Here is a 24,319-nt window from a genome sequence, read left to right on the forward strand (position 1 = left end):
CCCTCCAACTGTATGATTACCATCACCTGTGCTGTACCCTAATACTGACCCAGTGCTCATACCTATGTCATACCTCCCAACATGACCCTCTCCAGGAGGACACAATGCTCTGCTCCTGCTCTTCCCTCTTACTGTATGATTACCATCACCTGTGCTGTACCCTAATACTGACCCAGTGCTCATACCTATGTCATACCTCCCAACATGACCTCTCTAGGAGGACACAATGCTCTGCTCCTGCTCTTCCCTCTTACTGTATGATTACCATCACCTGTGCTGTACCCTAATACTGACCTAGTGCTCATACCTATGTCATACCTCCCAACATGACCTCTCCAGGAGAACACAATGCTCTGCTCCTGCTCTTCCCTCTTACTGTATGATCACCATCACCTGTGCTGTACCCGGATACTGACCCAGTGCTCATACCTATGTCATACCTCCCAACATGACCTCTCTAGGAGGACACAATGCTCTGCTCCTGCTCTTCCCTCTAACTGTATGATTACCATCACCTGTGCTGTACCCTAATACTGACCCAGTGCTCATACCTATGTCATACCTCCCAACATGACCCTCTCCAGGAGGACACAATGCTCTGCTCCTGCTCTTCCCTCTTACTGTATGATTACCATCACCTGTGCTGTACCCTAATACTGACCCAGTGCTCATACCTATGTCATACCTCCCAACATGACCTCTCCAGGAGGACACAATGCCCTGCTCCTGCTCTTCCCTCTTACTGTATGATTACCATCACCTGTGCTGTACCCTAATACTGACCCAGTGCTCATACCTATGTCATACCTCCCAACATGACCTCTCCAGGAGGACACAATGCTCTGCTCCTGCTCTTCCCTCTTACTGTATGATTACCATCACCTGTGCTGTATCCTAATACTGACCCAGTGCTCATACCTATGTCATACCTCCCAACATGACCTCTCCAGGAGGACACAATGCTCTGCTCCTGCTCTTCCCTCTTACTGTATGATTACCATCACCTGTGCTGTACCCTAATACTGACCCAGTGCTCATACCTATGTCATACCTCCCAACATGACCCTCTCCAGGAGGACACAATGCTCTGCTCCTGCTCTACCCTCTTACTGTATGATTACCATCACTTGTGCTGTACCCTAATACTGACCCAGTGCTCATACCTATGTCATACCTCCCAACATGACCTCTCCAGGAGGACACAATGCTCTGTTCCTGCTATTCCCTCTTACTGTATGATTACCATCACCTGTGCTGTACCCTAATACTGACCCAGTGCTCATACCTATGTCATACCTCCCAACATGACCTCCAGGAGGGACACAATGCTCTGCTCCTGCTCTTCCCTCTTACTGTATGATTACCATCACCTGTGCTGTACCCTAATACTGAACAAGTGCTCATACCTATGTCATACCTCCCAACATGACCTCTCCAGGAGGACACAATGCTCTGCTCCTGCTCTTCCCTCTTACTGTATGATTACCATCACCTGTGCTGTACCCTAATACTGACCCAGTGCTCATACCTATGTCATACCTCCCAACATGACCTCTCCAGGAGGGACACAATGCTCTGCTCCTCCCTCTTACTGTATGATTACCATCATCTGTGCTGTACCCTAATACTGACCCAGTGCTCATACCTATGTCATACCTCCCAACATGACCTCTCCAGGAGGACACAATGCTCTGCTCCTGCTCTTCCCTCTTACTGTATGATTACCATCACCTGTGCTGTACCCTAATACTGACCCAGTGCTCATACCTATGTCATACCTCCCAACATGACCTCTCCAGGAGCACACAATGCTCTGCTCCTGCTCTTCCCTCTTACTGTATGATTACCATCACCTGTGCTGTACCCTAATACTGACCCAGTGCTCATACCTATGTCATACCTCCCAACATGACCCTCTCCAGGAGGACACAATGCTCTGCTACTGCTCGGCCCTCTTACTGTATGATTACCATCACCTGTGCTGTACCCTAATACTGACTCAGTGCTCATACCTATGTCATACCTCCCAACATGACCCTCTTCAGTAGGGCCACAATGCTCTGCTCCCGGACTTCCCCCTTACTGTATGATTACCATCACCTGTGCTGTACCCTAATACTGACCCAGTGCTCATACCTATGTCATACCTCCCAACATGACCTCTCCAGGAGGACACAATGCTCTGCTCTTCCCTCTTACTGTATGATTACCATCACCTGTGCTGTACCCTAATACTGACCCAGTGCTCATACCTATGTCATACCACCCAACATGACCTCTCCAGGAGGACACAATGCTCTGCTCCTGCTCTTCCTCTTACTGTATGATTACCATCACCTGTGCTGTACCCTAATACTGACCCAGTGCTCATACCTATGTCATACCTCCCAACATGACCTCTCCAGGAGGGACACAATGCTCTGCTCCTGCTCTTCCCTCTTACTGTATGATTACCATCACCTGTGCTGTATCCTAATACTGACCCAGTGCTCATACCTATGTCATACCTCCCAACATGACCCTCTCCAGGAGGACACAATGCTCTGCTCCTGCTCTTCCCTCTTACTGTATGATTACTATCACCTGTGCTGTACCCTAATACTGACCCAGTGCTCATACCCATGTCATACCTCCCAACATGACCTCTCCAGGAGGGACACAATGCTCTGCTCCTGCTCTTCCCTCTTACTGTATGATTACCATCACCTGTGCTGTATCCTAATACTGACCCAGTGCTCATACCTATGTCATACCTCCCAACATGACCCTCTCCAGGAGGACACAATGCTCTGCTCCTGCTCTTCCCTCTTACTGTATGATTACCATCACTTGTGCTGTACCCTAATACTGACCCAGTGCTCATACCCATGTCATACCTCCCAACATGTTCCTCTCCAGGAGGACACAATGCTCTGCTCCTGCTCTTCCCTCTTACTGTATGATTACCATCACCTGTGCTGTACCCTAATACTGACCCAGTGCTCATACCTATGTCATACCACCCAACATGACCTCTCCAGGAGGACACAATGCTCTGCTCCTGCTCTTCCTCTTACTGTATGATTACCATCACCTGTGCTGTACCCTAATACTGACCCAGTGCTCATACCTATGTCATACCTCCCAACATGACCTCTCCAGGAGGACACAATGCTCTGCTCCTGCTCTTCCCTCTTACTGTATGATTGTCATCACCTGTGCTGTACCCTAATACTGACCCAGTGCTCATACCTATGTCATACCTCCCAACATGACCTCTCCAGGAGGGACACAATGCTCTGCTCCTGCTCTTCCCTCTTACTGTATGATCACCATCACCTGTGCTGTACCCTAATACTGACCCAGTGCTCATACCTATGTCATACCTCCCAACATGACCTTTCCAGGAGGACACAAAGCTCTGCTCCTGCACTGCCCTCTTACTGTATGATTACCATCACCTGTGCTGTACCCCAATACTGACCCAGTGCTCATACCTATGTCATACCTCCCAACATGACCTTTCCAGGAGGACACAAAGCTCTGCTCCTGCACTGCCCTCTTACTGTATGATTACCATCACCTGTGATGTACCCTAATACTGACCCAGTGCTCGTACCTATGTCATACCTCCCAACATGACCTCTCCAGGAGGACACAATGCTCTGCTCCTGCTCTTCCCTCTTACTGTATGATTACCATCACCTGTGTTGTACCCTAATACTGATCCAGCGCTCATACCTATGTCATACCTCCCAACATGTTCCTCTCCAGGAGGACACAATTCTCTGCTCCTGCTCTTCCCTCTTACTGTATCATTACCATCACCTGTGCTGTACCCTAATACTGACCCAGTGCTCATACCTATGTCATACCTCCCAACATGACCTCTCCAGGAGGACACAATGCTCTGCTCCTGCTCTTCCCTCATACTGTATGATTACCATCACCTGTGCTGTACCCTAATACTGACCCAGTGCTCATACCTGTGTCACACCTCCCAACATGACCCTCTCCAGGAGGACACAATGCTCTGCTCCTGCTCTTCCCTCTTACTGTATGATTACCATCACCTGTGCTGTACCCTAATACTTACCCAGTGCTCATACCTATGTCATACCTCCCAACATGACCTCTCCAGGAGGACACAATGCTCTGCTCCTGCTCTTCCCTCATACTGTATGATTACCATCACCTGTGCTGTACCCTAATACTGACCCAGTGCTCATACCTATGTCATACCTCCCAACATGTTCCTCTCCAGGAGGACACAATGCTCTGCTCCTGCTCTTCCCTCTTACTGTATGATTACCATCACCTGTGCTGTACCCTAATACTGACCCAGTGCTCATACCTATGTCATACCTCCCAACATGACCTCCCCAGGAGGACACAATGCTCTGCTCCTGCTCTTCCCTCTTACTGTATGATTACCATCACCTGTGCTGTACCCTAATACTGGCCCAGTGCTCATACCTATGTCATACCTCCCAACATGACCCTCTCCAGGAGGGACACAATGCTCTGCTCCTGCTCTTCCCTCTTACTGTATGATTACCATCACCTGTGCTGTACCCCAATACTGACCCAGTGCTCATACCTATGTCATATCTCCCAACATGTTCCTCTCCAGGAGGACACAATGCTCTGCTCCTGCTCTTCTCTCTTACTGTATGATTACCATCTCCTGTGCTGTACCCTAATACTGACCCAGTGCTCATACCTATGTCATACCTCCCAACATGACCTCTCCAGGAGGACACAATGCTCTGCTCCTGCTCTTCCCTCTTACTGTATGATTACCATCACCTGTGCTGTACCCTAATACTGACCCAGTGCTCATACCTATGTCATACCTCCCAACATGACCTCTCCAGGAGGGACACAATGCTCTGCTCCTCCCTCTTACTGTATGATTACCATCATCTGTGCTGTACCCTAATACTGACCCAGTGCTCATACCTATGTCATACCTCCCAACATGACCTCTCCAGGAGGACACAATGCTCTGCTCCTGCTCTTCCCTCTTACTGTATGATTACCATCACCTGTGCTGTACCCTAATACTGACCCAGTGCTCATACCTATGTCATACCTCACAACATGACCTCTCCAGGAGGAAACAATGCTCTGCTCCTGCTCTTCCCTCTTACTGTATGATTACCATCACCTGTGCTGTACCCTAATACTGACCCAGTGCTCATACCTATGTCATACCTCCCAACATGACCTCTCCAGGAGCACACAATGCTCTGCTCCTGCTCTTCCCTCTTACTGTATGATTACCATCACCTGTGCTGTACCCTAATACTGACCCAGTGCTCATACCTATGTCATACCTCCCAACATGACCCTCTCCAGGAGGACACAATGCTCTGCTACTGCTCTTCCCTCTTACTGTATGATTACCATCACCTGTGCTGTACCCTAATACTGACCCAGTGCTCATACCTATGTCATACCTCCCAACATGACCTCTCCAGGAGGACACAATGCTCTGCTCCTGCTCTCCCCTCTTACTGTATGATTACCATCACCTGTGCTGTACCCTAATACTGACTCAGTGCTCATACCTATGTCATACCTCCCAACATGACCCTCTTCAGTAGGGCCACAATGCTCTGCTCCCGGACTTCCCCCTTACTGTATGATTACCATCACCTGTGCTGTACCCTAATACTGACCCAGTGCTCATACCTATGTCATACCTCCCAACATGACCTCTCCAGGAGGACACAATGCTCTGCTCTTCCCTCTTACTGTATGATTACCATCACCTGTGCTGTACCCTAATACTGACCCAGTGCTCATACCTATGTCATACCACCCAACATGACCTCTCCAGGAGGACACAATGCTCTGCTCCTGCTCTTCCTCTTACTGTATGATTACCATCACCTGTGCTGTACCCTAATACTGACCCAGTGCTCATACCTATGTCATACCTCCCAACATGACCTCTCCAGGAGGGACACAATGCTCTGCTCCTGCTCTTCCCTCTTACTGTATGATTACCATCTCCTGTGCTGTACCCTAATACTGACCCAGTGCTCATACCTATGTCATATCTCCCAACATGACCTCTCCAGGAGGACACAATGCTCTGCTCCTGTACTTCCCTCTTACTGTATGATTACCATCACCTGTGCTGTATCCTAATACTGACCCAGTGCTCATACCTATGTCATACCTCCCAACATGACCCTCTCCAGGAGGACACAATGCTCTGCTCCTGCTCTTCCCTCTTACTGTATGATTACTATCACCTGTGCTGTAACCTAATACTGACCCAGTGCTCATACCTATGTCATACCTCCCAACATGACCTCTCCAGGAGGGACACAATGCTCTGCTCCTGCACTTCCCTCTTACTGTATGATTACCATCACCTGTGCTGTACCCTAATACTGACCCAGTGCTCATACCTATGTCATACCTCCCAACATGACCTCTCCAGGAGGGACACAATGCTCTGCTCCTGCACTTCCCTCTTACTGTATGATTACCATCACCTGTGCTGTACCCTAATACTGACCCAGTGCTCATACCTATGTCATACCTCCCAACATGACCTCTCCAGGAGGACACAATGCTCTGCTCCTGCTCTTCCCTCTTAATGTATGATTACCATCACCTGTGCTGTAACCTAATACTGACCCAGTGCTCATACCTATGTCATACCTCCCAACATGACCCTCTCCAGGAGGACACAATGCTCTGCTTCTGCTCTTCCCTCTTACTGTATGATTACCATCACCTGTGCTGTACCCTAATACTGACCCAGTGCTCATACCTATGTCATACCTCCCAACATGACCTCCCCAGGAGGACACAATGCTCTGCTCCTGCTCTTCCCTCTTACTGTATGATTACCATCTCCTGTGCTGTACCCTAATACTGACCCAGTGCTCATACCTATGTCATACCTCCCAACATGACCTCTCCAGGAGGGACACAATGCTCTGCTCCTGCTCTTCCCTCTTACTGTATGATCACCATCACCTGTGCTGTACCCTAATACTGACCCAGTGCTCATACCTATGTCATACCTCCCAACATGACCTTTCCAGGAGGACACAAAGCTCTGCTCCTGCACTGCCCTCTTACTGTATGATTACCATCACCTGTGTTGTACCCTAATACTGATCCAGCGCTCATACCTATGTCATACCTCCCAACATGTTCCTCTCCAGGAGGACACAATTCTCTGCTCCTGCTCTTCCCTCTTACTGTATCATTACCATCACCTGTGCTGTACCCTAATACTGACCCAGTGCTCATACCTATGTCATACCTCCCAACATGACCTCTCCAGGAGGACACAATGCTCTGCTCCTGCTCTTCCCTCATACTGTATGATTACCATCACCTGTGCTGTACCCTAATACTGACCCAGTGCTCATACCTGTGTCACACCTCCCAACATGACCTCTCCAGGAGGACACAATGCTCTGCTCCTGCTCTTCCCTCTTACTGTATGATTACCATCACCTGTGCTGTACCCTAATACTTACCCTGTGCTCATACCTATGTCATACCTCCCAACATGACCTCTCCAGGAGGACACAATGCTCTGCTCCTGCTCTTCCCTCATACTGTATGATTACCATCACCTGTGCTGTACCCTAATACTGACCCAGTGCTCATACCTATGTCATACCTCCCAACATGTTCCTCTCCAGGAGGACACAATGCTCTGCTCCTGCTCTTCCCTCTTACGGTATGATTACCATCACCTGTGCTGTACCCTAATACTGACCCAGTGCTCATACCTATGTCATACCTCCCAACATGACCTCCCCAGGAGGACACAATGCTCTGCTCCTGCTCTTCCCTCTTACTGTATGATTACCATCTCCTGTGCTGTACCCTAATACTGACCCAGTGCTCATACCTATGTCATACCTCCCAACATGACCTCTCCAGGAGGGACACAATGCTCTGCTCCTGCTCTTCCCTCTTACTGTATGATCACCATCACCTGTGCTGTACCCTAATACTGACCCAGTGCTCATACCTATGTCATACCTCCCAACATGACCTCTCCAGGAGGACACAATGCTCTGCTCCTGCTCTTCCCTCTTACTGTATGATTACCATCACCTGTGCTGTACCCTAATACTGGCCCAGTGCTCATACCTATGTCATACCTCCCAACATGACCCTCTCCAGGAGGGACACAATGCTCTGCTCCTGCTCTTCCCTCTTACTGTATGATTACCATCACCTGTGCTGTACCCCAATACTGACCCAGTGCTCATACCTATGTCATACCTCCCAACATGTTCCTCTCCAGGAGGACACAATGCTCTGCTCCTGCTCTTCCCTCTTACTGTATGATTACCATCTCCTGTGCTGTACCCTAATACTGACCCAGTGCTCATACCTATGTCATACCTCCCAACATGACCTCTCCAGGAGGGACACAATGCTCTGCTCCTGCTCTTCCCTCTTACTGTATGATCACCATCACCTGTGCTGTACCCTAATACTGACCCAGTGCTCATACCTATGTCATACCTCCCAACATGACCCTCTCCAGGAGAACACAATGCTCTGCTCCTGCTCTCCCCTCTTACTGTATGATTACCATCACCTGTGCTGTACTCTAATACTGACCCAGTGCTCATACCTGTGTCACACCTCCCAACATGACCCTCTCCAGGAGGACACAATGCTCTGCTCCTGCTCTTCCCTCTTACTGTATGATTACCATCACCTGTGCTGTACCCTAATACTTACCCAGTGCTCATACCTATGTCATACCTCCCAACATGACCTCTCCAGGAGGACACAATGCTCTGCTCCTGCTCTTCCCTCTTACTGTATGATTACCATCTCCTGTGCTGTACCCTAATACTGACCCAGTGCTCATACCTATGTCATACCTCCCAACATGACCCTCTCCAGGAGGACACAATGCTCTGCTCCTGCTCTTCCCTCTTACTGTATGATTACCATCACCTGTGCTGTACCCTAATACTGACCCAGTGCTCATACCTATGTCATACCACCCAACATGACCTCTCCAGGAGGACACAATGCTCTGCTCCTGGACTTTTCTCTTACTGTATGATTACCATCACCTGTGCTGTACCCTAATACTGACCCAGTGCTCATACCTATGTCATACCTCCCAACATGACCTCTCCAGGAGGACACAATGCTCTGCTCCTGGACTTTTCTCTTAATGTATGATTGCCATCACCTGTGCTGAACAGGTAATGGACAAGAAAGGTGTTTCACTACAGGTGATGGTAATCATACACTAAGAGAAAAGTCCAGAGACAGAGTATTGCGTCCCTCCTGGAGAGGGTCATGTTGAGGGGTATGTGTATATTCTGCAGGCTGCTGTGTGAACGTGTGTGTGTGTATACCGCAGGCTGCTGTGTGAATGTGTGTGTGTATACCGCAGGCTGTGTGAATGTGTGTGTGTGTACAGTATGTACCGCAGGCTGCTGTGTGAACGTTGTGTATATACCGCAGGTGGCCGTGTGGACACGTGTATATACCGGAAGCAGGTGTGTGAATGTGTGTGTATATACCGCAGGCTGCTGTGTGGGCACGTGTATATACCGGAAGCAGGTGTGTGAATGTGTGTATATACCACAGGTGGCTGTGTGAATGTGTGTGTGTATATACCGCAGGCTGCTGTGTGAATGTGTGTGTGTGTATATACCGCAGGCTGCTGTGTGAATGTGTGTGTATATACCGCAGGCTGCTGTGTGAATGTGTGTGTGTATATACCGCAGGCTGCTGTGTGAATGTGTGTGTGTGTATATACCGCAGGCTGCTGTGTGAATGTGTGTGTGTGTATATACCGCAGGCTGCTGTGTGAATGTGTGTGTATATACCGCAGGCTGCTGTGTGAATGTGTGTGTGTATATACCGCAGGCTGCTGTGTGAATGTGTGTGTGTATATACCGCAGGCTGCTGTGTGAATGTGTGTGTGTGTATGTACCGCAGGCTGCTGTGTGAATGTGTGTATTTACCGCAGGCTGCTGTGTGAATGTGTGTGTGTGTGTGTGTGTGTATATACCGCAGGCTGCTGTGTGAATGTGTGTGTATATACCGCAGGCTGCTGTGTGAATGTGTGTATTTACCGCAGGCTGCTGTGTGAATGTGTGTATATACCGCAGGCTGCTGTGTGAATGTGTGTGTGTATATACCGCAGGCTGCTGTGTGAATGTGTGTGTGTGTATTTACCGCAGGCTGCTGTGTGAATGTGTGTGTGTGTGTGTGTGTGTGAATGTGTGTATTTACCGCAGGCTGCTGTGTGAATGTGTGTATATACCGCAGGCTGCTGTGTGAATGTGTGTGTATATACAGCAGGCGGCTGTGTGAATGTGTGTATATACCGCAGGCTGCTGTGTGAATGTGTGTATATACCGCAGGCTGCTGTGTGAATGTGTGTATATACCGCAGGCTGCTGTGTGAATGTGTGTGTATATACAGCAGGCGGCTGTGTGAATGTGTGTATATACCGCAGGCTGCTGTGTGAATGTGTGTATATACCGCAGGCTGCTGTGTGAATGTGTGTATTTACCGCAGGCTGCTGTGTGAATGTGTGTATATACCGCAGGCTGCTGTGTGAATGTGTGTGTGTATATACAGCAGGCGGCTGTGTGAATGTGTGTATATACCGCAGGCTGCTGTGTGAATGTGTGTGTATATACAGCAGGCGGCTGTGTGAATGTGTGTATATACCGCAGGCTGCTGTGTGAATGTGTGTGTGTATATACAGCAGGCGGCTGTGTGAATGTGTGTATATACCGCAGGTGGCTGTGTGAATGTGTGTATATATACAGCAGGCGGCTGTGTGAATGTGTGTATATACCGCAGGTGGCTGTGTGAATGTGTGTGTATATACTGCAGGCGGCTGTGTGAATGTGTGTATATACCGCAGGTGGCTGTGTGAATGTGTGTGTATATACAGCAGGCGGCTGTGTGAATGTGTGTATATACCGCAGGTGGCTGTGTGAATGTGTGTGTATATACAGCAGGTGGCTGTGTGAATGTGTGTGTATATACAGCAGGTGGCTGTGTGAATGTGTGTGTATATACAGCAGGCGGCTGTGTGAATGTGTGTATATACCGCAGGCGGCTGTGTGAATGTGTGTATATACCGCAGTCGGCTGTGTGAATGTGTGTGTATATACAGCAGGCGGCTGTGTGAATGTGTGTATATACAGCAGGCGGCTGTGTGAATGTGTGTATATACCGCAGGCGGCTGTGTGAATGTGTGTATATACCGCAGGCGGCTGTCTATATGATACATTTTGTGGCGTCTTTCTCAGGATAATGGATTCGGATGGGTTTGAGCCTCTTCTAGATCCTTCCAGGTCTCCGGACACTGAGAGTGAGCACAGCCGGTATCTCAGGTAAATTCCGCGCTGCTGATGAAATGTGATAGTTGTGTTACAGTGTGTAGTTGTGTTACATTGTGTCAGTCTGCTATACCCCGCGCTGTGCTGTACGGCCCTGTGCCCGGGTATTGGGGGATATACAGGAGGTGTCGCTGCCCGGGTTACGTTAGGGTCTATATTACAGCTGTCATCACACAAGCCGTAGCACACGGTCACACAGTCAGTGATTCATACGCCTCCTGACTACCAGACATCTGGAAAACCTGCAGTGCTGAGGGCAGGTGCAGGAACCCATACACGAGGCGTATATTGCGTTACCGGTGCTCTTACAAGCTGCCACCAGTGTCAGTGGAAGTGTGGCTTAGTTCCTTGCTGAGATATTCCCGCCTTTGATAACTCTGCGTCAGGAGATCCGTGCTGCCGACACTGTCAGTAAATGGGATGGAACTTTTCTCTCGTCCCTTCCTGCAGCAAAGTCCGCAATGGGAATCTGTACTTGGTGACGTTCGCTGCGGTGTTGGGACCCCTGAGTTTCGGCTTCGTCCTGGGGTACAGCTCTCCGGCCATCTCCGACCTGAGGAATGCGGACGACCCTCGCTTAGTGCTGGATAAGGAGGCAGCGTCGTGGTTTGGGGTGAGTCACTCGGGCAGTGTGTCTGGCATTGCAGGATCCATCCACCGAGCCGGAGAGAGCATGTTATTAGACTTTGGGGTCTATGTACCAAGCCTTGGATGGAGATAAAGTGGGGAGAGATAACGTACCCAGTCAATCAGCTCCTAACTGTCATGTTACAGGCTGTTTTTGAAAAATGACTGGAGCTGATTGGCTGGTACTTTATTTATCTCCATTCAAGGCTTTAGTAAATAGACCCCTAATGTTACTTACAGGGGATGATCTAAAATAACAAAGTACCACTGACGGTGAATATAAAGTTTTGATGGCGACTACCCCACCTGTGTCCCTAACGCCGTTACTGCTGATTACATCATTAATAAACGCTCCCAGTGTGTACAAGGCAGCCTGTAACTCTGGGGGAGGTGTATCAAGCGGTGGAGAGGTTGCCCATAGCAATTAATTAGCGGCTACCGTCCATTTCATAGAAGGTGCTTGATAAATGCTACCTCAGAGCTTAACTGGTTGCTCCCGTTCTCCACTCTGTGCCTCGTACCTCATTCCTTACATATCTGTTAGGTGAAACCTCTATATCGCTGCTCGTACAGATGGAGAGGAAAGGTCTAATGTAATGTAAATCCTGTTCTGTACAGGGTATACGGCCGCTTTGTGCTCTGTATATATGTGATTCCTCTTTCGGCTTAGCGTCCCTTTACCCAGAGAGACATTTCCCCGTCTCCAGCTTATAATGCGGATTAACCCCGCTGCTGCCGGCCGGCTGTCTGTGGTGTCACTGGTCATGGTCACGTTGTGGGAGAAAGGGCAGATAAACGAGAAGTGCTGACTTCCCATTTCCTGAGGTCATCCTCAGCCAGTCATTACACGTCAGTAAAGGTCGGGATCGTGCTGTGTCGGTACTTTCCCTGCTATCTAGCTGCGTCTGCTCATTTACAGAATAGTAACCTGTTACCTAGAAACCCAGAGTAACATCTGGACCCGAGATCGTCCAAGCCGCCGTCCCCTAATGACAGTAGGCGTCCGTATTATAGCTACAAATTGGGGGGACAGAAGCTCGGAATGATCTCAGACAGGCGGCAGATGGTAAATCGTCACCCCGGTAGGAGACGTTAGGTTCTTTTATGGAAATGAAGGATGCGGCTTTCGGAGGTAGATCTTAGATGGTACGTGAAGCTTAATTGCAGGGGGGTAAAAAAATTGCTGGGTAACATACAGATGGAGCCCTGCTCATCTATCCCAGCAGATAGATGGCGCAGCAGAGAAGGCTAGATGTATGCTCCATCCGTATATACAGAAAGTGATGAAGGACAAGCTGGCAGGAAGTCTACACCCCAGGTAGGGCTCACCCAGGGGGTCCTGCAACCTACCTGGAGAAAGGTTAGGACCTGCGTGGACCCCAATGTTTGTCTGTACACTGATGCCTGGGGTTGGCGTTTGCTGGGATCAGTAGATCGGGTATAACAGACTCTGTACGTTCAGCCTTTGTCCCCAAATAACAAGGACAATGATTTATAAGAGAGTCTGAGCTTGCGGCACCCAGTGTTCCAGCAGAGAGAAATCAGTAACTGTAAGGGGGGGGTTTGACCTGTGCTCAAAAATGTTAATAAATAAATGTCATTTGCACACGTTGTTCCAGGAGCGAGTTGTACCACTCTGTCAGGCCCTGTATCTCCTAATAAGTGTAATGAGAGGGACATGCTACCCACTGTGCGTCACTATATCCGGGCGCTTCTCAGGCGCTGCGATTGGTTCTGATGTGTAGGAGCGGCTTAACGGTTATGTTATAATTTCCCCATTGGTGGCTAAGCAGGATATCTGTCTACGTCTATCCACATCCCCCTAGCGCAAATTTATCGGAGACTTACCTGAGAGATTTTCATTTTACACATTTTTTACTCCATTTTGAAGTCGCCTCAGGTCTTGGTATGTCATGTCGGCATTCAGTGTCAACAGTCTACACCAGAATGTTACATCGGCGTTGTGTGTCGATAGCATGCCGACACAGTCTCTTTTTATTATTTAAACCCAAACAATAAATCTATCATTACAATGTACTGCTGGCATGCATAGTGTCAACATAATGACACGTCGACTGTCAATATTCTGAATGTCTACATCATGACTGGATACCCAATTAATAGCTTGGGCCTTTATTCACGTCTGTTACGTGTAAGTTGAAGTGATGCGAATCTGTGCCAAGAATGGGGAACCTTCGGCACTCAAGCTGTTGCTTAACTACACATACCAGCATGCCTTGCTACAGTTTTGCTATTTGGCCATGCTAAAACTGTTGCAGGGCATGCTGGGATGTGTAGTTCAACAGCTGGAGGGCCGAAGGTTCCCCATCCCTAATCTATGCGGTGTGTGGTGCTGCATTATAGTTTTCAGAATATTCTGAATCCCCCAATCGACGCGTCTGTTTGTTGATCCCAATATCTTAATATCCAACTCTAATAGGGGCTCCCAGCGAGATGAATAAACCCCAGGGTTTTGCACCATTGTCTGAGCTGTGATTGTAAATTGCGCCATTTCTCCCTCGCAGTCCATAGTGACGATCGGAGCGGCCGCTGGGGGGATATTTGGTGGCTGGATGGTGGATCGGATCGGCCGGAAGCTCAGCCTCATGCTGTGCTCTCTTCCCTTCGTCCTCGGGTTCATGCTGATCATATCCGCGCAGAACGTCTGGATGTTACTCTGCGGCCGCTTGTTGGCCGGGCTGGCTAGCGGAGTCACCTCACTAGTGGTCCCCGTAAGTATCGCCCAAGCGCTGTGCTATATTATTATTATTATTATTATTATTATTATTATTATTATTATTATTATTATTATAAAGGGATAGGTCATTAATCTGCAGCTTGAATGTATAAGAAAAATGTTGAGTAAACTAAAAAAGTTGCACAATGAAATGGATGAGAAAATGAAGCGGTCGCCATGTCTACAGAATCCAACGAAGTCACGGTACATGAACACGTATAGTCCATGTAATGACCGCTCATTGCACGGTAACAGAATTACCTATTAATGAACCCTTATCTCATCCTTGCTCTTCTGGTTCCTCTCTGATGCCAGTGACACTTTCTGCAAATGAGAGGGAGGAAACAGCAGACGAATCCAAGATGGCCACTGCCATTGTAACTGTAAATGAGGGACACAAATAACAATGGAAAAAAAGGCCTTGCTTATAGATTGGATTCTTTTTGTTTTATTTCATGGAAATGTTCAATAAATGTAAATGTTTTAAATGAGGAACTTCAAGTAAATTAGGAAGATGAGCATTGAAAGTTCCTTTCAGCCTGGAGTCCCACCTTAAAGTTATTCCACAGAAAGCTGAGGTAAAAATTAATCGCAGAGTTAGACATTAATAGAACAGATCCCTCAGTTGCCTAGTTATCGGTAAAAACTATAGAATACATGCACGTCCTGGCTCTTTACCATGAAATATGTTCCTTACACATGACGGAGGCAGCCATTTTGTAGGCTGTGCTAGTATTTGCGAGAAGGACTCCATTCTCAGTGAGGGTACCATGAGATTATTAATTTGTGCCTCAGTGATGTCACTGGTTTGTAGCAAATTGATAGGTTGCATACTGGTTCAGTCCACAAAATGGCTGCCTCCGCAGCCACAAGATGGCTGCTTCCACGGTGTGTCACTGAAGGGTCCACTTTGATTAAAGCACCTCCCGCACATTAAAGCACCCTCATTCTGTCCAGAAAGAGATCCTCAAATCTTGATATTTGATCTATGTGAGAGACTTACATTGTAACCTGACTCGTAGGTGTATATTTCTGAGACGTCCCACTCCAGAGTACGGGGGACGTTGGGGTCCTGCGTCCAGCTAATGGTGGTCACAGGCATTGTTGGAGCCTACATTTCAGGTACTGAGCTTCATTTTATTTTTAATGTCTTTTTCTTCCAATACTCTCCCACAGGTGTGGTTCCACACTCGGGACTAACACAGCTTGGGCTGTACGTCTGCCCCACCTCAAATCTATACTCCTAGATAGTCAGGAGGAGATTGCGCAGGAGGTGGGGACATGGTTTCTGGTTGTTGACATCTCCTCACCATTTTGCCGTCTTTGTGATCACCAGGGATGTTCCTGGACTGGCGCTGGCTCGCTGTCTTCTGCTCCGTCCCACCGGTCCTCATGCTCCTGTTTATGTGCGTCATGCCCGAGAGTCCCCGATATCTCATCAACCAGGGCAGGCGGTCCGAGGCCTTGTCTGCTCTCCGCTTCCTCAGAGGTCCTGATGTGAACCATGAATTTGAATATCGTCAGATTGAGTCTAGTGGGAATGATGAGGTATGGCCCTGTTCCTGCGTTTGCTAAACATGTATGTAATATAGACGTTTATATCACAGCTGGAATGGCCTAAACAAATCTTCACCTAAAGCATGTCTCTTTCTGAAATGTTCTTCTCTGCAACCCTGGCTAATGTATGTGATAGCTTCTTCTCTGTAGAACCCTCCCTCTGGCGGCTCGTCCTCCGCAGTCCCCTCCCTCTGGCGGCTCGTCCTCCGCAGTCCCCTCTCTCTGGCGGCTCGTCCACCGCAGTCCCCACCCTCTGGCGGCTCGTCCTCCGCAGTCCCCACCCTCTGGCGGCTCGTCCTCCGCAGTCCCCTCCCTCTGGCGGCTCGTCCTCCGCAGTCCCCTCCCTCTGGCGGCTCGTCCTCCGCAGTCCCCTCCCTCTGGCGGCTCGTCCTCCGCAGTCCCCTCCCTCTGGCGGCTCGTCCTCCGCAGTCCCCTCCCTCTGGCGGCTCGTCCTCCGCAGTCCCCTCCCTCTGGCGGCTCGTCCTCCGCAGTCCCCTCCCTCTGGCGGCTCGTCCTCCGCAGTCCCCTTTTATCTTGCTCTTAACTTTTTTAGAATTTTTTTTTTATATTTATATATTCATGTTGTATACTCTGTTTGAAATAAATTGTCCCTGTTAAATTTTCTATTTTCTATTTTATCCTTGTATAGAATTAACAAGGTTTTTAATCCTTTTATTGTTCCCAAATTACCATCTTAGAACACCATTGGTTGCTTAAAACCCCTATCCATTTTTTCTTATGTTCACAGTAATTCTCCATTTCTGTTCATTTAGGGGGCAGTTGACGCCCTTATATTTTGGAAGTGTCTATAATTTAATTCAGAGGTTCTCAAACTCGGTCCTCAGGACCCCACACGGTGCATGTTTTGCAGGTAACCCAGCAGGTGCACAGGTGTATTAATTACTCACTGACACATTTTAAAAGGTCCACAGGTGGAGCTAATTATTTCATTTGTGATTCTGTGAGGAGACCTGCAAAACATGCACTGTGTGGGCCCCCGAGGACCGAGTTTGAGAACCTCTGATTTAATTCCATTCAGTAGCTAAGAGATAATTCCCAAGTGGCGCTGGTGGTTTAGGCAGCGGGGAAGGGAGGGTTAGGCACCACCGGGGAGGGTTAAGCACCCACAAGTTAGGGTAGGGGGCATAGGAGGGTTAGGGGGCTTACTGGGGGGCTGTCGGGATTCTGATGAACGGGATGCCGATGTTGGTATTCAAACCATCAGCACCCCGTCCATCTGGAAATCATATTGAACCCGAAAAACCATTATCTCGTCCAGCCCCTTAGGGGAAAAGGGAGAGATTTATCAAATCTTGGAGAGAGATAAAGTACAAACCAATCAGCTCCTGTAAAATGATAGATGATTAGTTGGTACTTTATCTCTCTCCAAGAATTGTTAAATCTCTAAAGAGTCTAACCTGAAGATCCAGCGAGGTTTTAACTGCAGTCATTTGTTTGATCAGTCTCCCGCTCTTACAAGCATTGGGAAAAGGTCGATGATCTTATATCGGAGGACGGCCAAGTTGTGTTGGGCCTCAACAAAGTGTCTTGCGTCGGTCTCGTGCCTTATTGCTGACCAGTGTAAGGCCGTGCGTTCTTTAATAATGTTTTCTGACGGGGCAGATAGTTATATAAATGACACATTTGCTGTTGCCGGAGAGGTGATCTCTGATGTCTACATGTCTCTGTATTAGGATGATTAAATGTGTCTCCTGGTAACCTATTCCTGCATGAATGCTAGGCAGCTATAATAAGGGGGGGTACTCAATGACTTGCTACAAGGAAGTGCAACTTACCCCCAATATGGCTTACGCTGACTAATGATCTTAAAACATTGCAATCTATTGGAGATAAAATACATCCCGGAGCCGCGTCGGACTCCTTTCTGTGATATAACGTAACTGTATATATTGGTGTTCCTGTCCAATCAGAGCAGCCTGAAGATGGCAGATTTCCGGAACCCGTCCATCTATAAACCCTTCATCATCGGGATTCTGCTCATGTTCTTCCAGCAGGCCACCGGTATTAACGCCATCATGTTCTACGCGGACATGATCTTTGAAGAAGCCAATTTCAAGGTATGTGGCGCCCCCTGCTGTAGAGAATAGTAATATCTCCAGAATGAAGTCTGCCGGCTGCTCTCATTGCCTTTCTCCGTTGTTCGATGTTTTTCAGAACAGCAGTTTGGCGTCGGTCATCGTGGGGCTGGTCCAGGTGGTTTTCACCGCTGTGGCGGCGCTCATCATGGATAGAGCAGGGAGGAAGCTTCTCCTAATCATCTCAGGTATCAATACATAACCTACAGAGCCGAAGACTTGCCAGCAGCATATATTATATTATAATCTATCTCTGACTTCTGTTCTTGGAAGAAGAGTACTATGCACCTTGCTAGGAGTACCACTGTTGTAGGTCTGATCTTGTTGCTTTATGCTGTCGTGGTCACTTTGCTGTAGGCTGGGTATAGAGCTTTGATAGGTAACTTCTCCTCAGTGCTGGTGCTCCTACTCCTCAGTGCTGGTGCTTTCAGCGCTGCAGTTACCTGTATTTAGTAGCGGTAACCTCAGACTTGATTAACCATGCTAGAGTTAGACATTTATTTATAATTATAATAGGCCTGCTGGATCTGTTTTGCACACGAAGCCGGCCGCCTAATTTAAGCTGTTGGTCAGATACACTGTTCAGTACACTGCATCTAACTATATGACTATTTCTTTCAGGAACCATCATGACGATCAGCGCGACCCTGTTTGGGGTGTTCTTTAAAATCACAGAGGTGCACGTGCACAACTCCTCGGGCCCCCTGACTCTGAGCAGCGGCGGAGACCCCGCAGAGCACCTGGCATGGTTGGCGTTGGCCAGCATGGGGCTGTTTATCACTGGTGAGGTTCCACTATCTTTAATAAAGAGCGTTTTGGTTAAAAAAAACAATGCTTCTTGTGAAATTAAGAGAGAGATCATGTGCTGGCCTGCGCCCGGGTCACCAGTACTTGTGTCATTCATAGTGAGCGATGGCTACAGGAGACGCTGCGCCCGGGTCACCAGTACTTGTGTCACTCACAGTGAGCGCCGGCTACAGGAGACGCTGCGCCCGGGTCACCAGTACCTGTGTCACTCACAGTGAGCGCCGGCTACAGGAGACGCTGCGCCCGGGTCACCAGTACTTGTGTCACTCACAGTGAGCGCCGGCTACAGGAGACGCTGCGCCCGGGTCACCAGTACTTGTGTCACTCACAGTGAGCGCCGCCTACAGGAGACGCTGCGCCCGGGTCACCAATACTTGTCACTCACAGTGAGCGCCGGCTACAGGAGACGCTGCGCCCGGGTCACCAGTACCGTTATCACTCACAGTGAGCGCCGGCTACAGGAGACGCTGCGCCCGGGTCACCAGTACCTGTGTCACTCACAGTGAGCGCCGGCTACAGAAGACGCTGCGCCCGAGTCACCAGTACTTGTGTCACTCACAGTGAGCGCCGGCTACAGGAGACGCTGCGCCCGGGTCACCAGTACTTGTGTCACTCACAGTGAGCGCCGGCTACAGGAGACGCTGCGCCCGGGTCACCAGTACTTGTGTCACTCACAGTGAGCGCCGGCTACAGGAGACGCTGCGCCCGGGTCACCAGTACCTGTGTCACTCACAGTGAGCGCCGGCTACAGAAGACGCTGCGCCCGGGTCACCAGTACCTGTGTCACTCACAGTGAGCGCCGGCTACAGGAGACGTTGCGTCCGGGTCACCAGTACCTGTGTCACTCACGGTGAGCGCTACTTACAGGAGACGCTGCGCCTGGGTCACCAGTACCTCTGTCACTCACAGTGAGCGATGGCTACAGGAGACGCTGCGCCCGGGTCACCAGTACCTGTGTCACTCACAGTGAGCGCCGGCTACAGGAGACGCTGCGCCCGGGTCACCAGTACTTGTGTCACTCACGGTGAGCGCTACTTACAGGAGACGCTGCGCCCGGGTCACCAGTACCTGTGTCACTCACAGTGAGCGATGGCTACAGGAGACGCTGCGCCCGGGTCACCAGTACTTGTGTCACTCACAGTGAGCGCCGGCTACAGGAGACGCTGCGCCCGGGTCACCAGTACTTGTGTCACTCACAGTGAGCGATGGCTACAGGAGACGCTGCGCCCGGGTCACCAGTACCTGTGTCACTCACAGTGAGCGCCGGCTACAGGAGACGCTGCGCCCGGGTCACCAGTACCTGTGTCACTCACAGTGAGCGCCGGCTACAGGAGACGCTGCGCCCGGGTCACCAGTACCTGTGTCACTCACAGTGAGCGCCGGCTACAGGAGACGCTGCGCCCGGGTCACCAGTACTTGTGTCACTCACAGTGAGCGCCGGCTACAGGAGACCCTGCGCCCGGGTCACCAGTACCGTTATCACTCACAGTGAGCGCCGGCTACAGGAGACGCTGCGCCCGGGTCACCAGTACCGTTATCACTCACAGTGAGCGCCGGCTACAGGAGACGCTGCACCCGGGTCACCAGTACTTGTGTCACTCACAGTGAGCGCCGGCTACAGGAGACGCTGCGCCCGGGTCACCAGTACCTGTGTCACTCACAGTGAGCGCCGGCTACAGGAGACGCTGCGCCCGGGTCACCAGTACTTGTGTCACTCACAGTGAGCGCTACTTACAGGAGACGCTGCGCCCGGGTCACCAGTACTTGTGTCACTCACAGTGAGAGCCGGCTATAGGAGACGCTGCGCCCGGGTCACCAGTACCTCTGTCACTCACAGTGAGCGCCGGCTACAGGAGACGCTGCGCCCGGGTCACCAGTACCTGTGTCACTCACAGTGAGCGCCCGCTACAGGAGACGCTGCGCCCGGGTCACCAGTACCTGTGTCACTCACAGTGAGTGCCGGCTACAGGAGACGCTGCACCCGGGTCACCAGTACTTGTGTCACTCACAGTGAGCGCTGCCTACAGGAGACGCTGCGCCCGGGTCACCAGTACCTGTGTCACTCACAGTGAGCGATGGCTACAGGAGACGCTGCGCCCGGGTCACCAGTACCTGTGTCACTCACAGTGAGCGATGGCTACAGGAGACGCTGCGCCCGGGTCACCAGTACCGTTATCACTCACAGTGAGCGCCGGCTACAGGAGACGCTGCGCCCGGGTCACCAGTACCTGTGTCACTCACAGTGAGCGCCGGCTACAGGAGACGCTGCGCCCGGGTCACCAGTACTTGTGTCACTCACAGTGAGCGCCGGCTACAGGAGACGCTGCGCCCGGGTCACCAGTACCTGTGTCACTCACAGTGAGCGCCGGCTACAGGAGACGCTGCGCCCGGGTCACCAGTACTTGTGTCACTCACAGTGAGCGCCGGCTACAGGAGACGCTGCGCCCGGGTCACCAGTACCTGTGTCACTCACAGTGAGCGCCGGCTACAGGAGACGCTGCGCCCGGGTCACCAGTACTTGTGTCACTCAGTGAGCGATGGCTACAGGAGACGCTGCGCCCGGGTCACCAGTACTTGTGTCACTCACAGTGAGCGCCGGCTACAGGAGACGCTGCGCCCGGGTCACCAGTACTTGTGTCACTCACAGTGAGCGCCGGCTACAGGAGACGCTGCGCCCGGGTCACCAGTACCTGTGTCACTCACAGTGAGCGCCGGCTACAGGAGACGCTGCGCCCGGGTCACCAGTACTTGTGTCACTCACAGTGAGCGCCGGCTACAGGAGACGCTGCGCCCGGGTCACCAGTACCTGTGTCACTCACAGTGAGCGCCGGCTACAGGAGACGCTGCGCCCGGGTCACCAGTACCTGTGTCACTCACAGTGAGCGCCGGCTACAGGAGACGCTGCGCCCGGGTCACCAGTACTTGTGTCACTCACAGTGAGCGCCGGCTACAGGAGACGCTGCGCCCGGGTCACCAGTACTTGTGTCACTCAGTGAGCGATGGCTACAGGAGACGCTGCGCCCGGGTCACCAGTACCTGTGTCACTCACAGTGAGCGCCGGCTACAGGAGACGCTGCGCCCGGGTCACCAGTACTTGTGTCACTCACAGTGAGCGCCGGCTACAGGAGACGCTGCGCCCGGGTCACCAGTACCTGTGTCACTCACAGTGAGCGCCGGCTACAGGAGACGCTGCGCCCGGGTCACCAGTACTTGTGTCACTCACAGTGAGCGCCGGCTACAGGAGACGCTGCGCCCGGGTCACCAGTACCTGTGTCACTCACAGTGAGCGCCGGCTACAGGAGACGCTGCGCCCGGGTCACCAGTACCTGTGTCACTCACAGTGAGCGCCGGCTACAGGAGACGCTGCGCCCGGGTCACCAGTACTTGTGTCACTCACAGTGAGCGCCGGCTACAGGAGACGCTGCGCCCGGGTCACCAGTACCTGTGTCACTCACAGTGAGCGCCGGCTACAGGAGACGCTGCGTCCGGGTCACCAGTACCTGTGTCACTCACAGTGAGCGCCGGCTACAGGAGACGCTGCGCCCGGGTCACCAGTACCGTTATCACTCACAGTGAGCGCCGGCTACAGGAGACGCTGCACCCGGGTCACCAGTACTTGTGTCACTTACAGTGAGCGCCGGCTACAGGAGACGCTGCGCCCGGGTCACCAGTACCTGTGTCACTCACAGTGAGCGCCGGCTACAGGAGACGCTGCGCCCGGGTCACCAGTACCTGTGTCACTCACAGTGAGCGCCGGCTACAGGAGACGCTGCGCCCGGGTCACCAATACTTGTGTCACTCACAGTGAGCGCCGGCTACAGGAGACGCTGCGCCCGGGTCACCAGTACCTGTGTCACTCACAGTGAGCGCCGGCTACAGGAGACGCTGCACCCGGGTCACCAGTACCGTTATCACTCACAGTGAGCGCCGGCTACAGGAGACGCTGCACCCGGGTCACCAGTACTTGTGTCACTCACAGTGAGCGCCGGCTACAGGAGACGCTGCGCCCGGGTCACCAGTACCTGTGTCACTCACAGTGAGCGCCGGCTACAGGAGACGCTGCGCCCGGGTCACCAGTACTTGTGTCACTCACAGTGAGCGCCGGCTACAGGAGACGCTGCGCCCGGGTCACCAGTACCTGTGTCACTCACAGTGAGCGCCGGCTACAGGAGACGCTGCGCCCGGGTCACCAGTACTTGTGTCACTCACAGTGAGCGCCGGCTACAGGAGACGCTGCGCCCGGGTCACCAGTACTTGTCACTCACAGTGAGCGCTGCCTACAGGAGACGCTGCGCCCGGGTCACCAGTACCTGTGTCACTCACAGTGAGTGCCGGCTACAGAAGACGCTGCGCCCGGGTCACCAGTACCTGTGTCACTCACAGTGAGCGATGGCTACAGGAGACGCTGCGCCCGGGTCACCAGTACCTGTGTCACTCACAGTGAGCGATGGCTACAGGAGACGCTGCGCCCGGGTCACCAGTACCTGTGTCACTCACAGTGAGCGATGGCTACAGGAGACGCTGCGCCCGGGTCACCAGTACCTGTGTCACTCACAGTGAGCGATGGCTACAGGAGACGCTGTGCCCGGGTCACCAGTACCTGTGTCACTCACAGTGAGTGCCGGCTACAGGAGACGCTGCGCCCGGGTCACCAGTACCGTTATCACTCACAGTGAGCGCCGGCTACAGGAGACGCTGCACCCGGGTCACCAGTACTTGTGTCACTCACAGTGAGCGCCGGCTACAGGAGACGCTGCGCCCGGGTCACCAGTACTTGTGTCACTCACAGTGAGCGCCGGCTACAGGAGACGCTGCGCCCGGGTCACCAGTACCTGTGTCACTCACAGTGAGCGCCGGCTACAGGAGACGCTGCGCCCGGGTCACCAGTACTTGTCACTCACAGTGAGCGCCGGCTACAGGAGACGCTGCGCCCGGGTCACCAGTACCTGTGTCACTCACAGTGAGCGCCGGCTACAGGAGACGCTGCGCCCGGGTCACCAGTACCGTTATCGCTCACAGTGAGCGCCGGCTACAGGAGACGCTGCACCCGGGTCACCAGTACTTGTGTCACTCACAGTGAGCGCCGGCTACAGGAGACGCTGCGCCCGGGTCACCAGTACCTGTGTCAC

General features: G+C 51.5%; 1 protein-coding gene across 3 annotated transcripts in view; it reads left to right on the forward strand.

The window, feature by feature from the left end:
* SLC2A8 (solute carrier family 2 member 8) overlaps window positions 1-24,319 on the forward strand; it is a 38,157-nt gene that overhangs the window by 8,617 nt on the left and 5,221 nt on the right. Inside the window, exons 1-9 of one of the 3 annotated variants that reach the window (XM_063935951.1) lie at window positions 9,258-9,307; window positions 11,277-11,360; window positions 11,817-11,979; window positions 14,519-14,725; window positions 15,753-15,852; window positions 16,067-16,278; window positions 18,219-18,365; window positions 18,463-18,571; window positions 19,005-19,166. In XM_063935951.1, the coding sequence (XP_063792021.1) occupies window positions 11,281-11,360; window positions 11,817-11,979; window positions 14,519-14,725; window positions 15,753-15,852; window positions 16,067-16,278; window positions 18,219-18,365; window positions 18,463-18,571; window positions 19,005-19,166 (1,180 nt within the window). In that variant the 5' untranslated portion in view covers window positions 9,258-9,307; window positions 11,277-11,280. Of the gene's footprint in view, window positions 1-9,257; window positions 9,308-11,274; window positions 11,361-11,816; window positions 11,980-14,518; window positions 14,726-15,752; window positions 15,853-16,066; window positions 16,279-18,218; window positions 18,366-18,462; window positions 18,572-19,004; window positions 19,167-24,319 lie in introns of those variants that run through there. The other 2 variants (XM_063935950.1, XM_063935952.1) reach the window with 2 other exon arrangements.

The sequence above is a fragment of the Pseudophryne corroboree genome, chromosome 8, assembly GCF_028390025.1.
Source record: "Pseudophryne corroboree isolate aPseCor3 chromosome 8, aPseCor3.hap2, whole genome shotgun sequence".
In the NCBI taxonomy this organism is placed as follows: Eukaryota; Metazoa; Chordata; class Amphibia; order Anura; family Myobatrachidae; genus Pseudophryne; species Pseudophryne corroboree.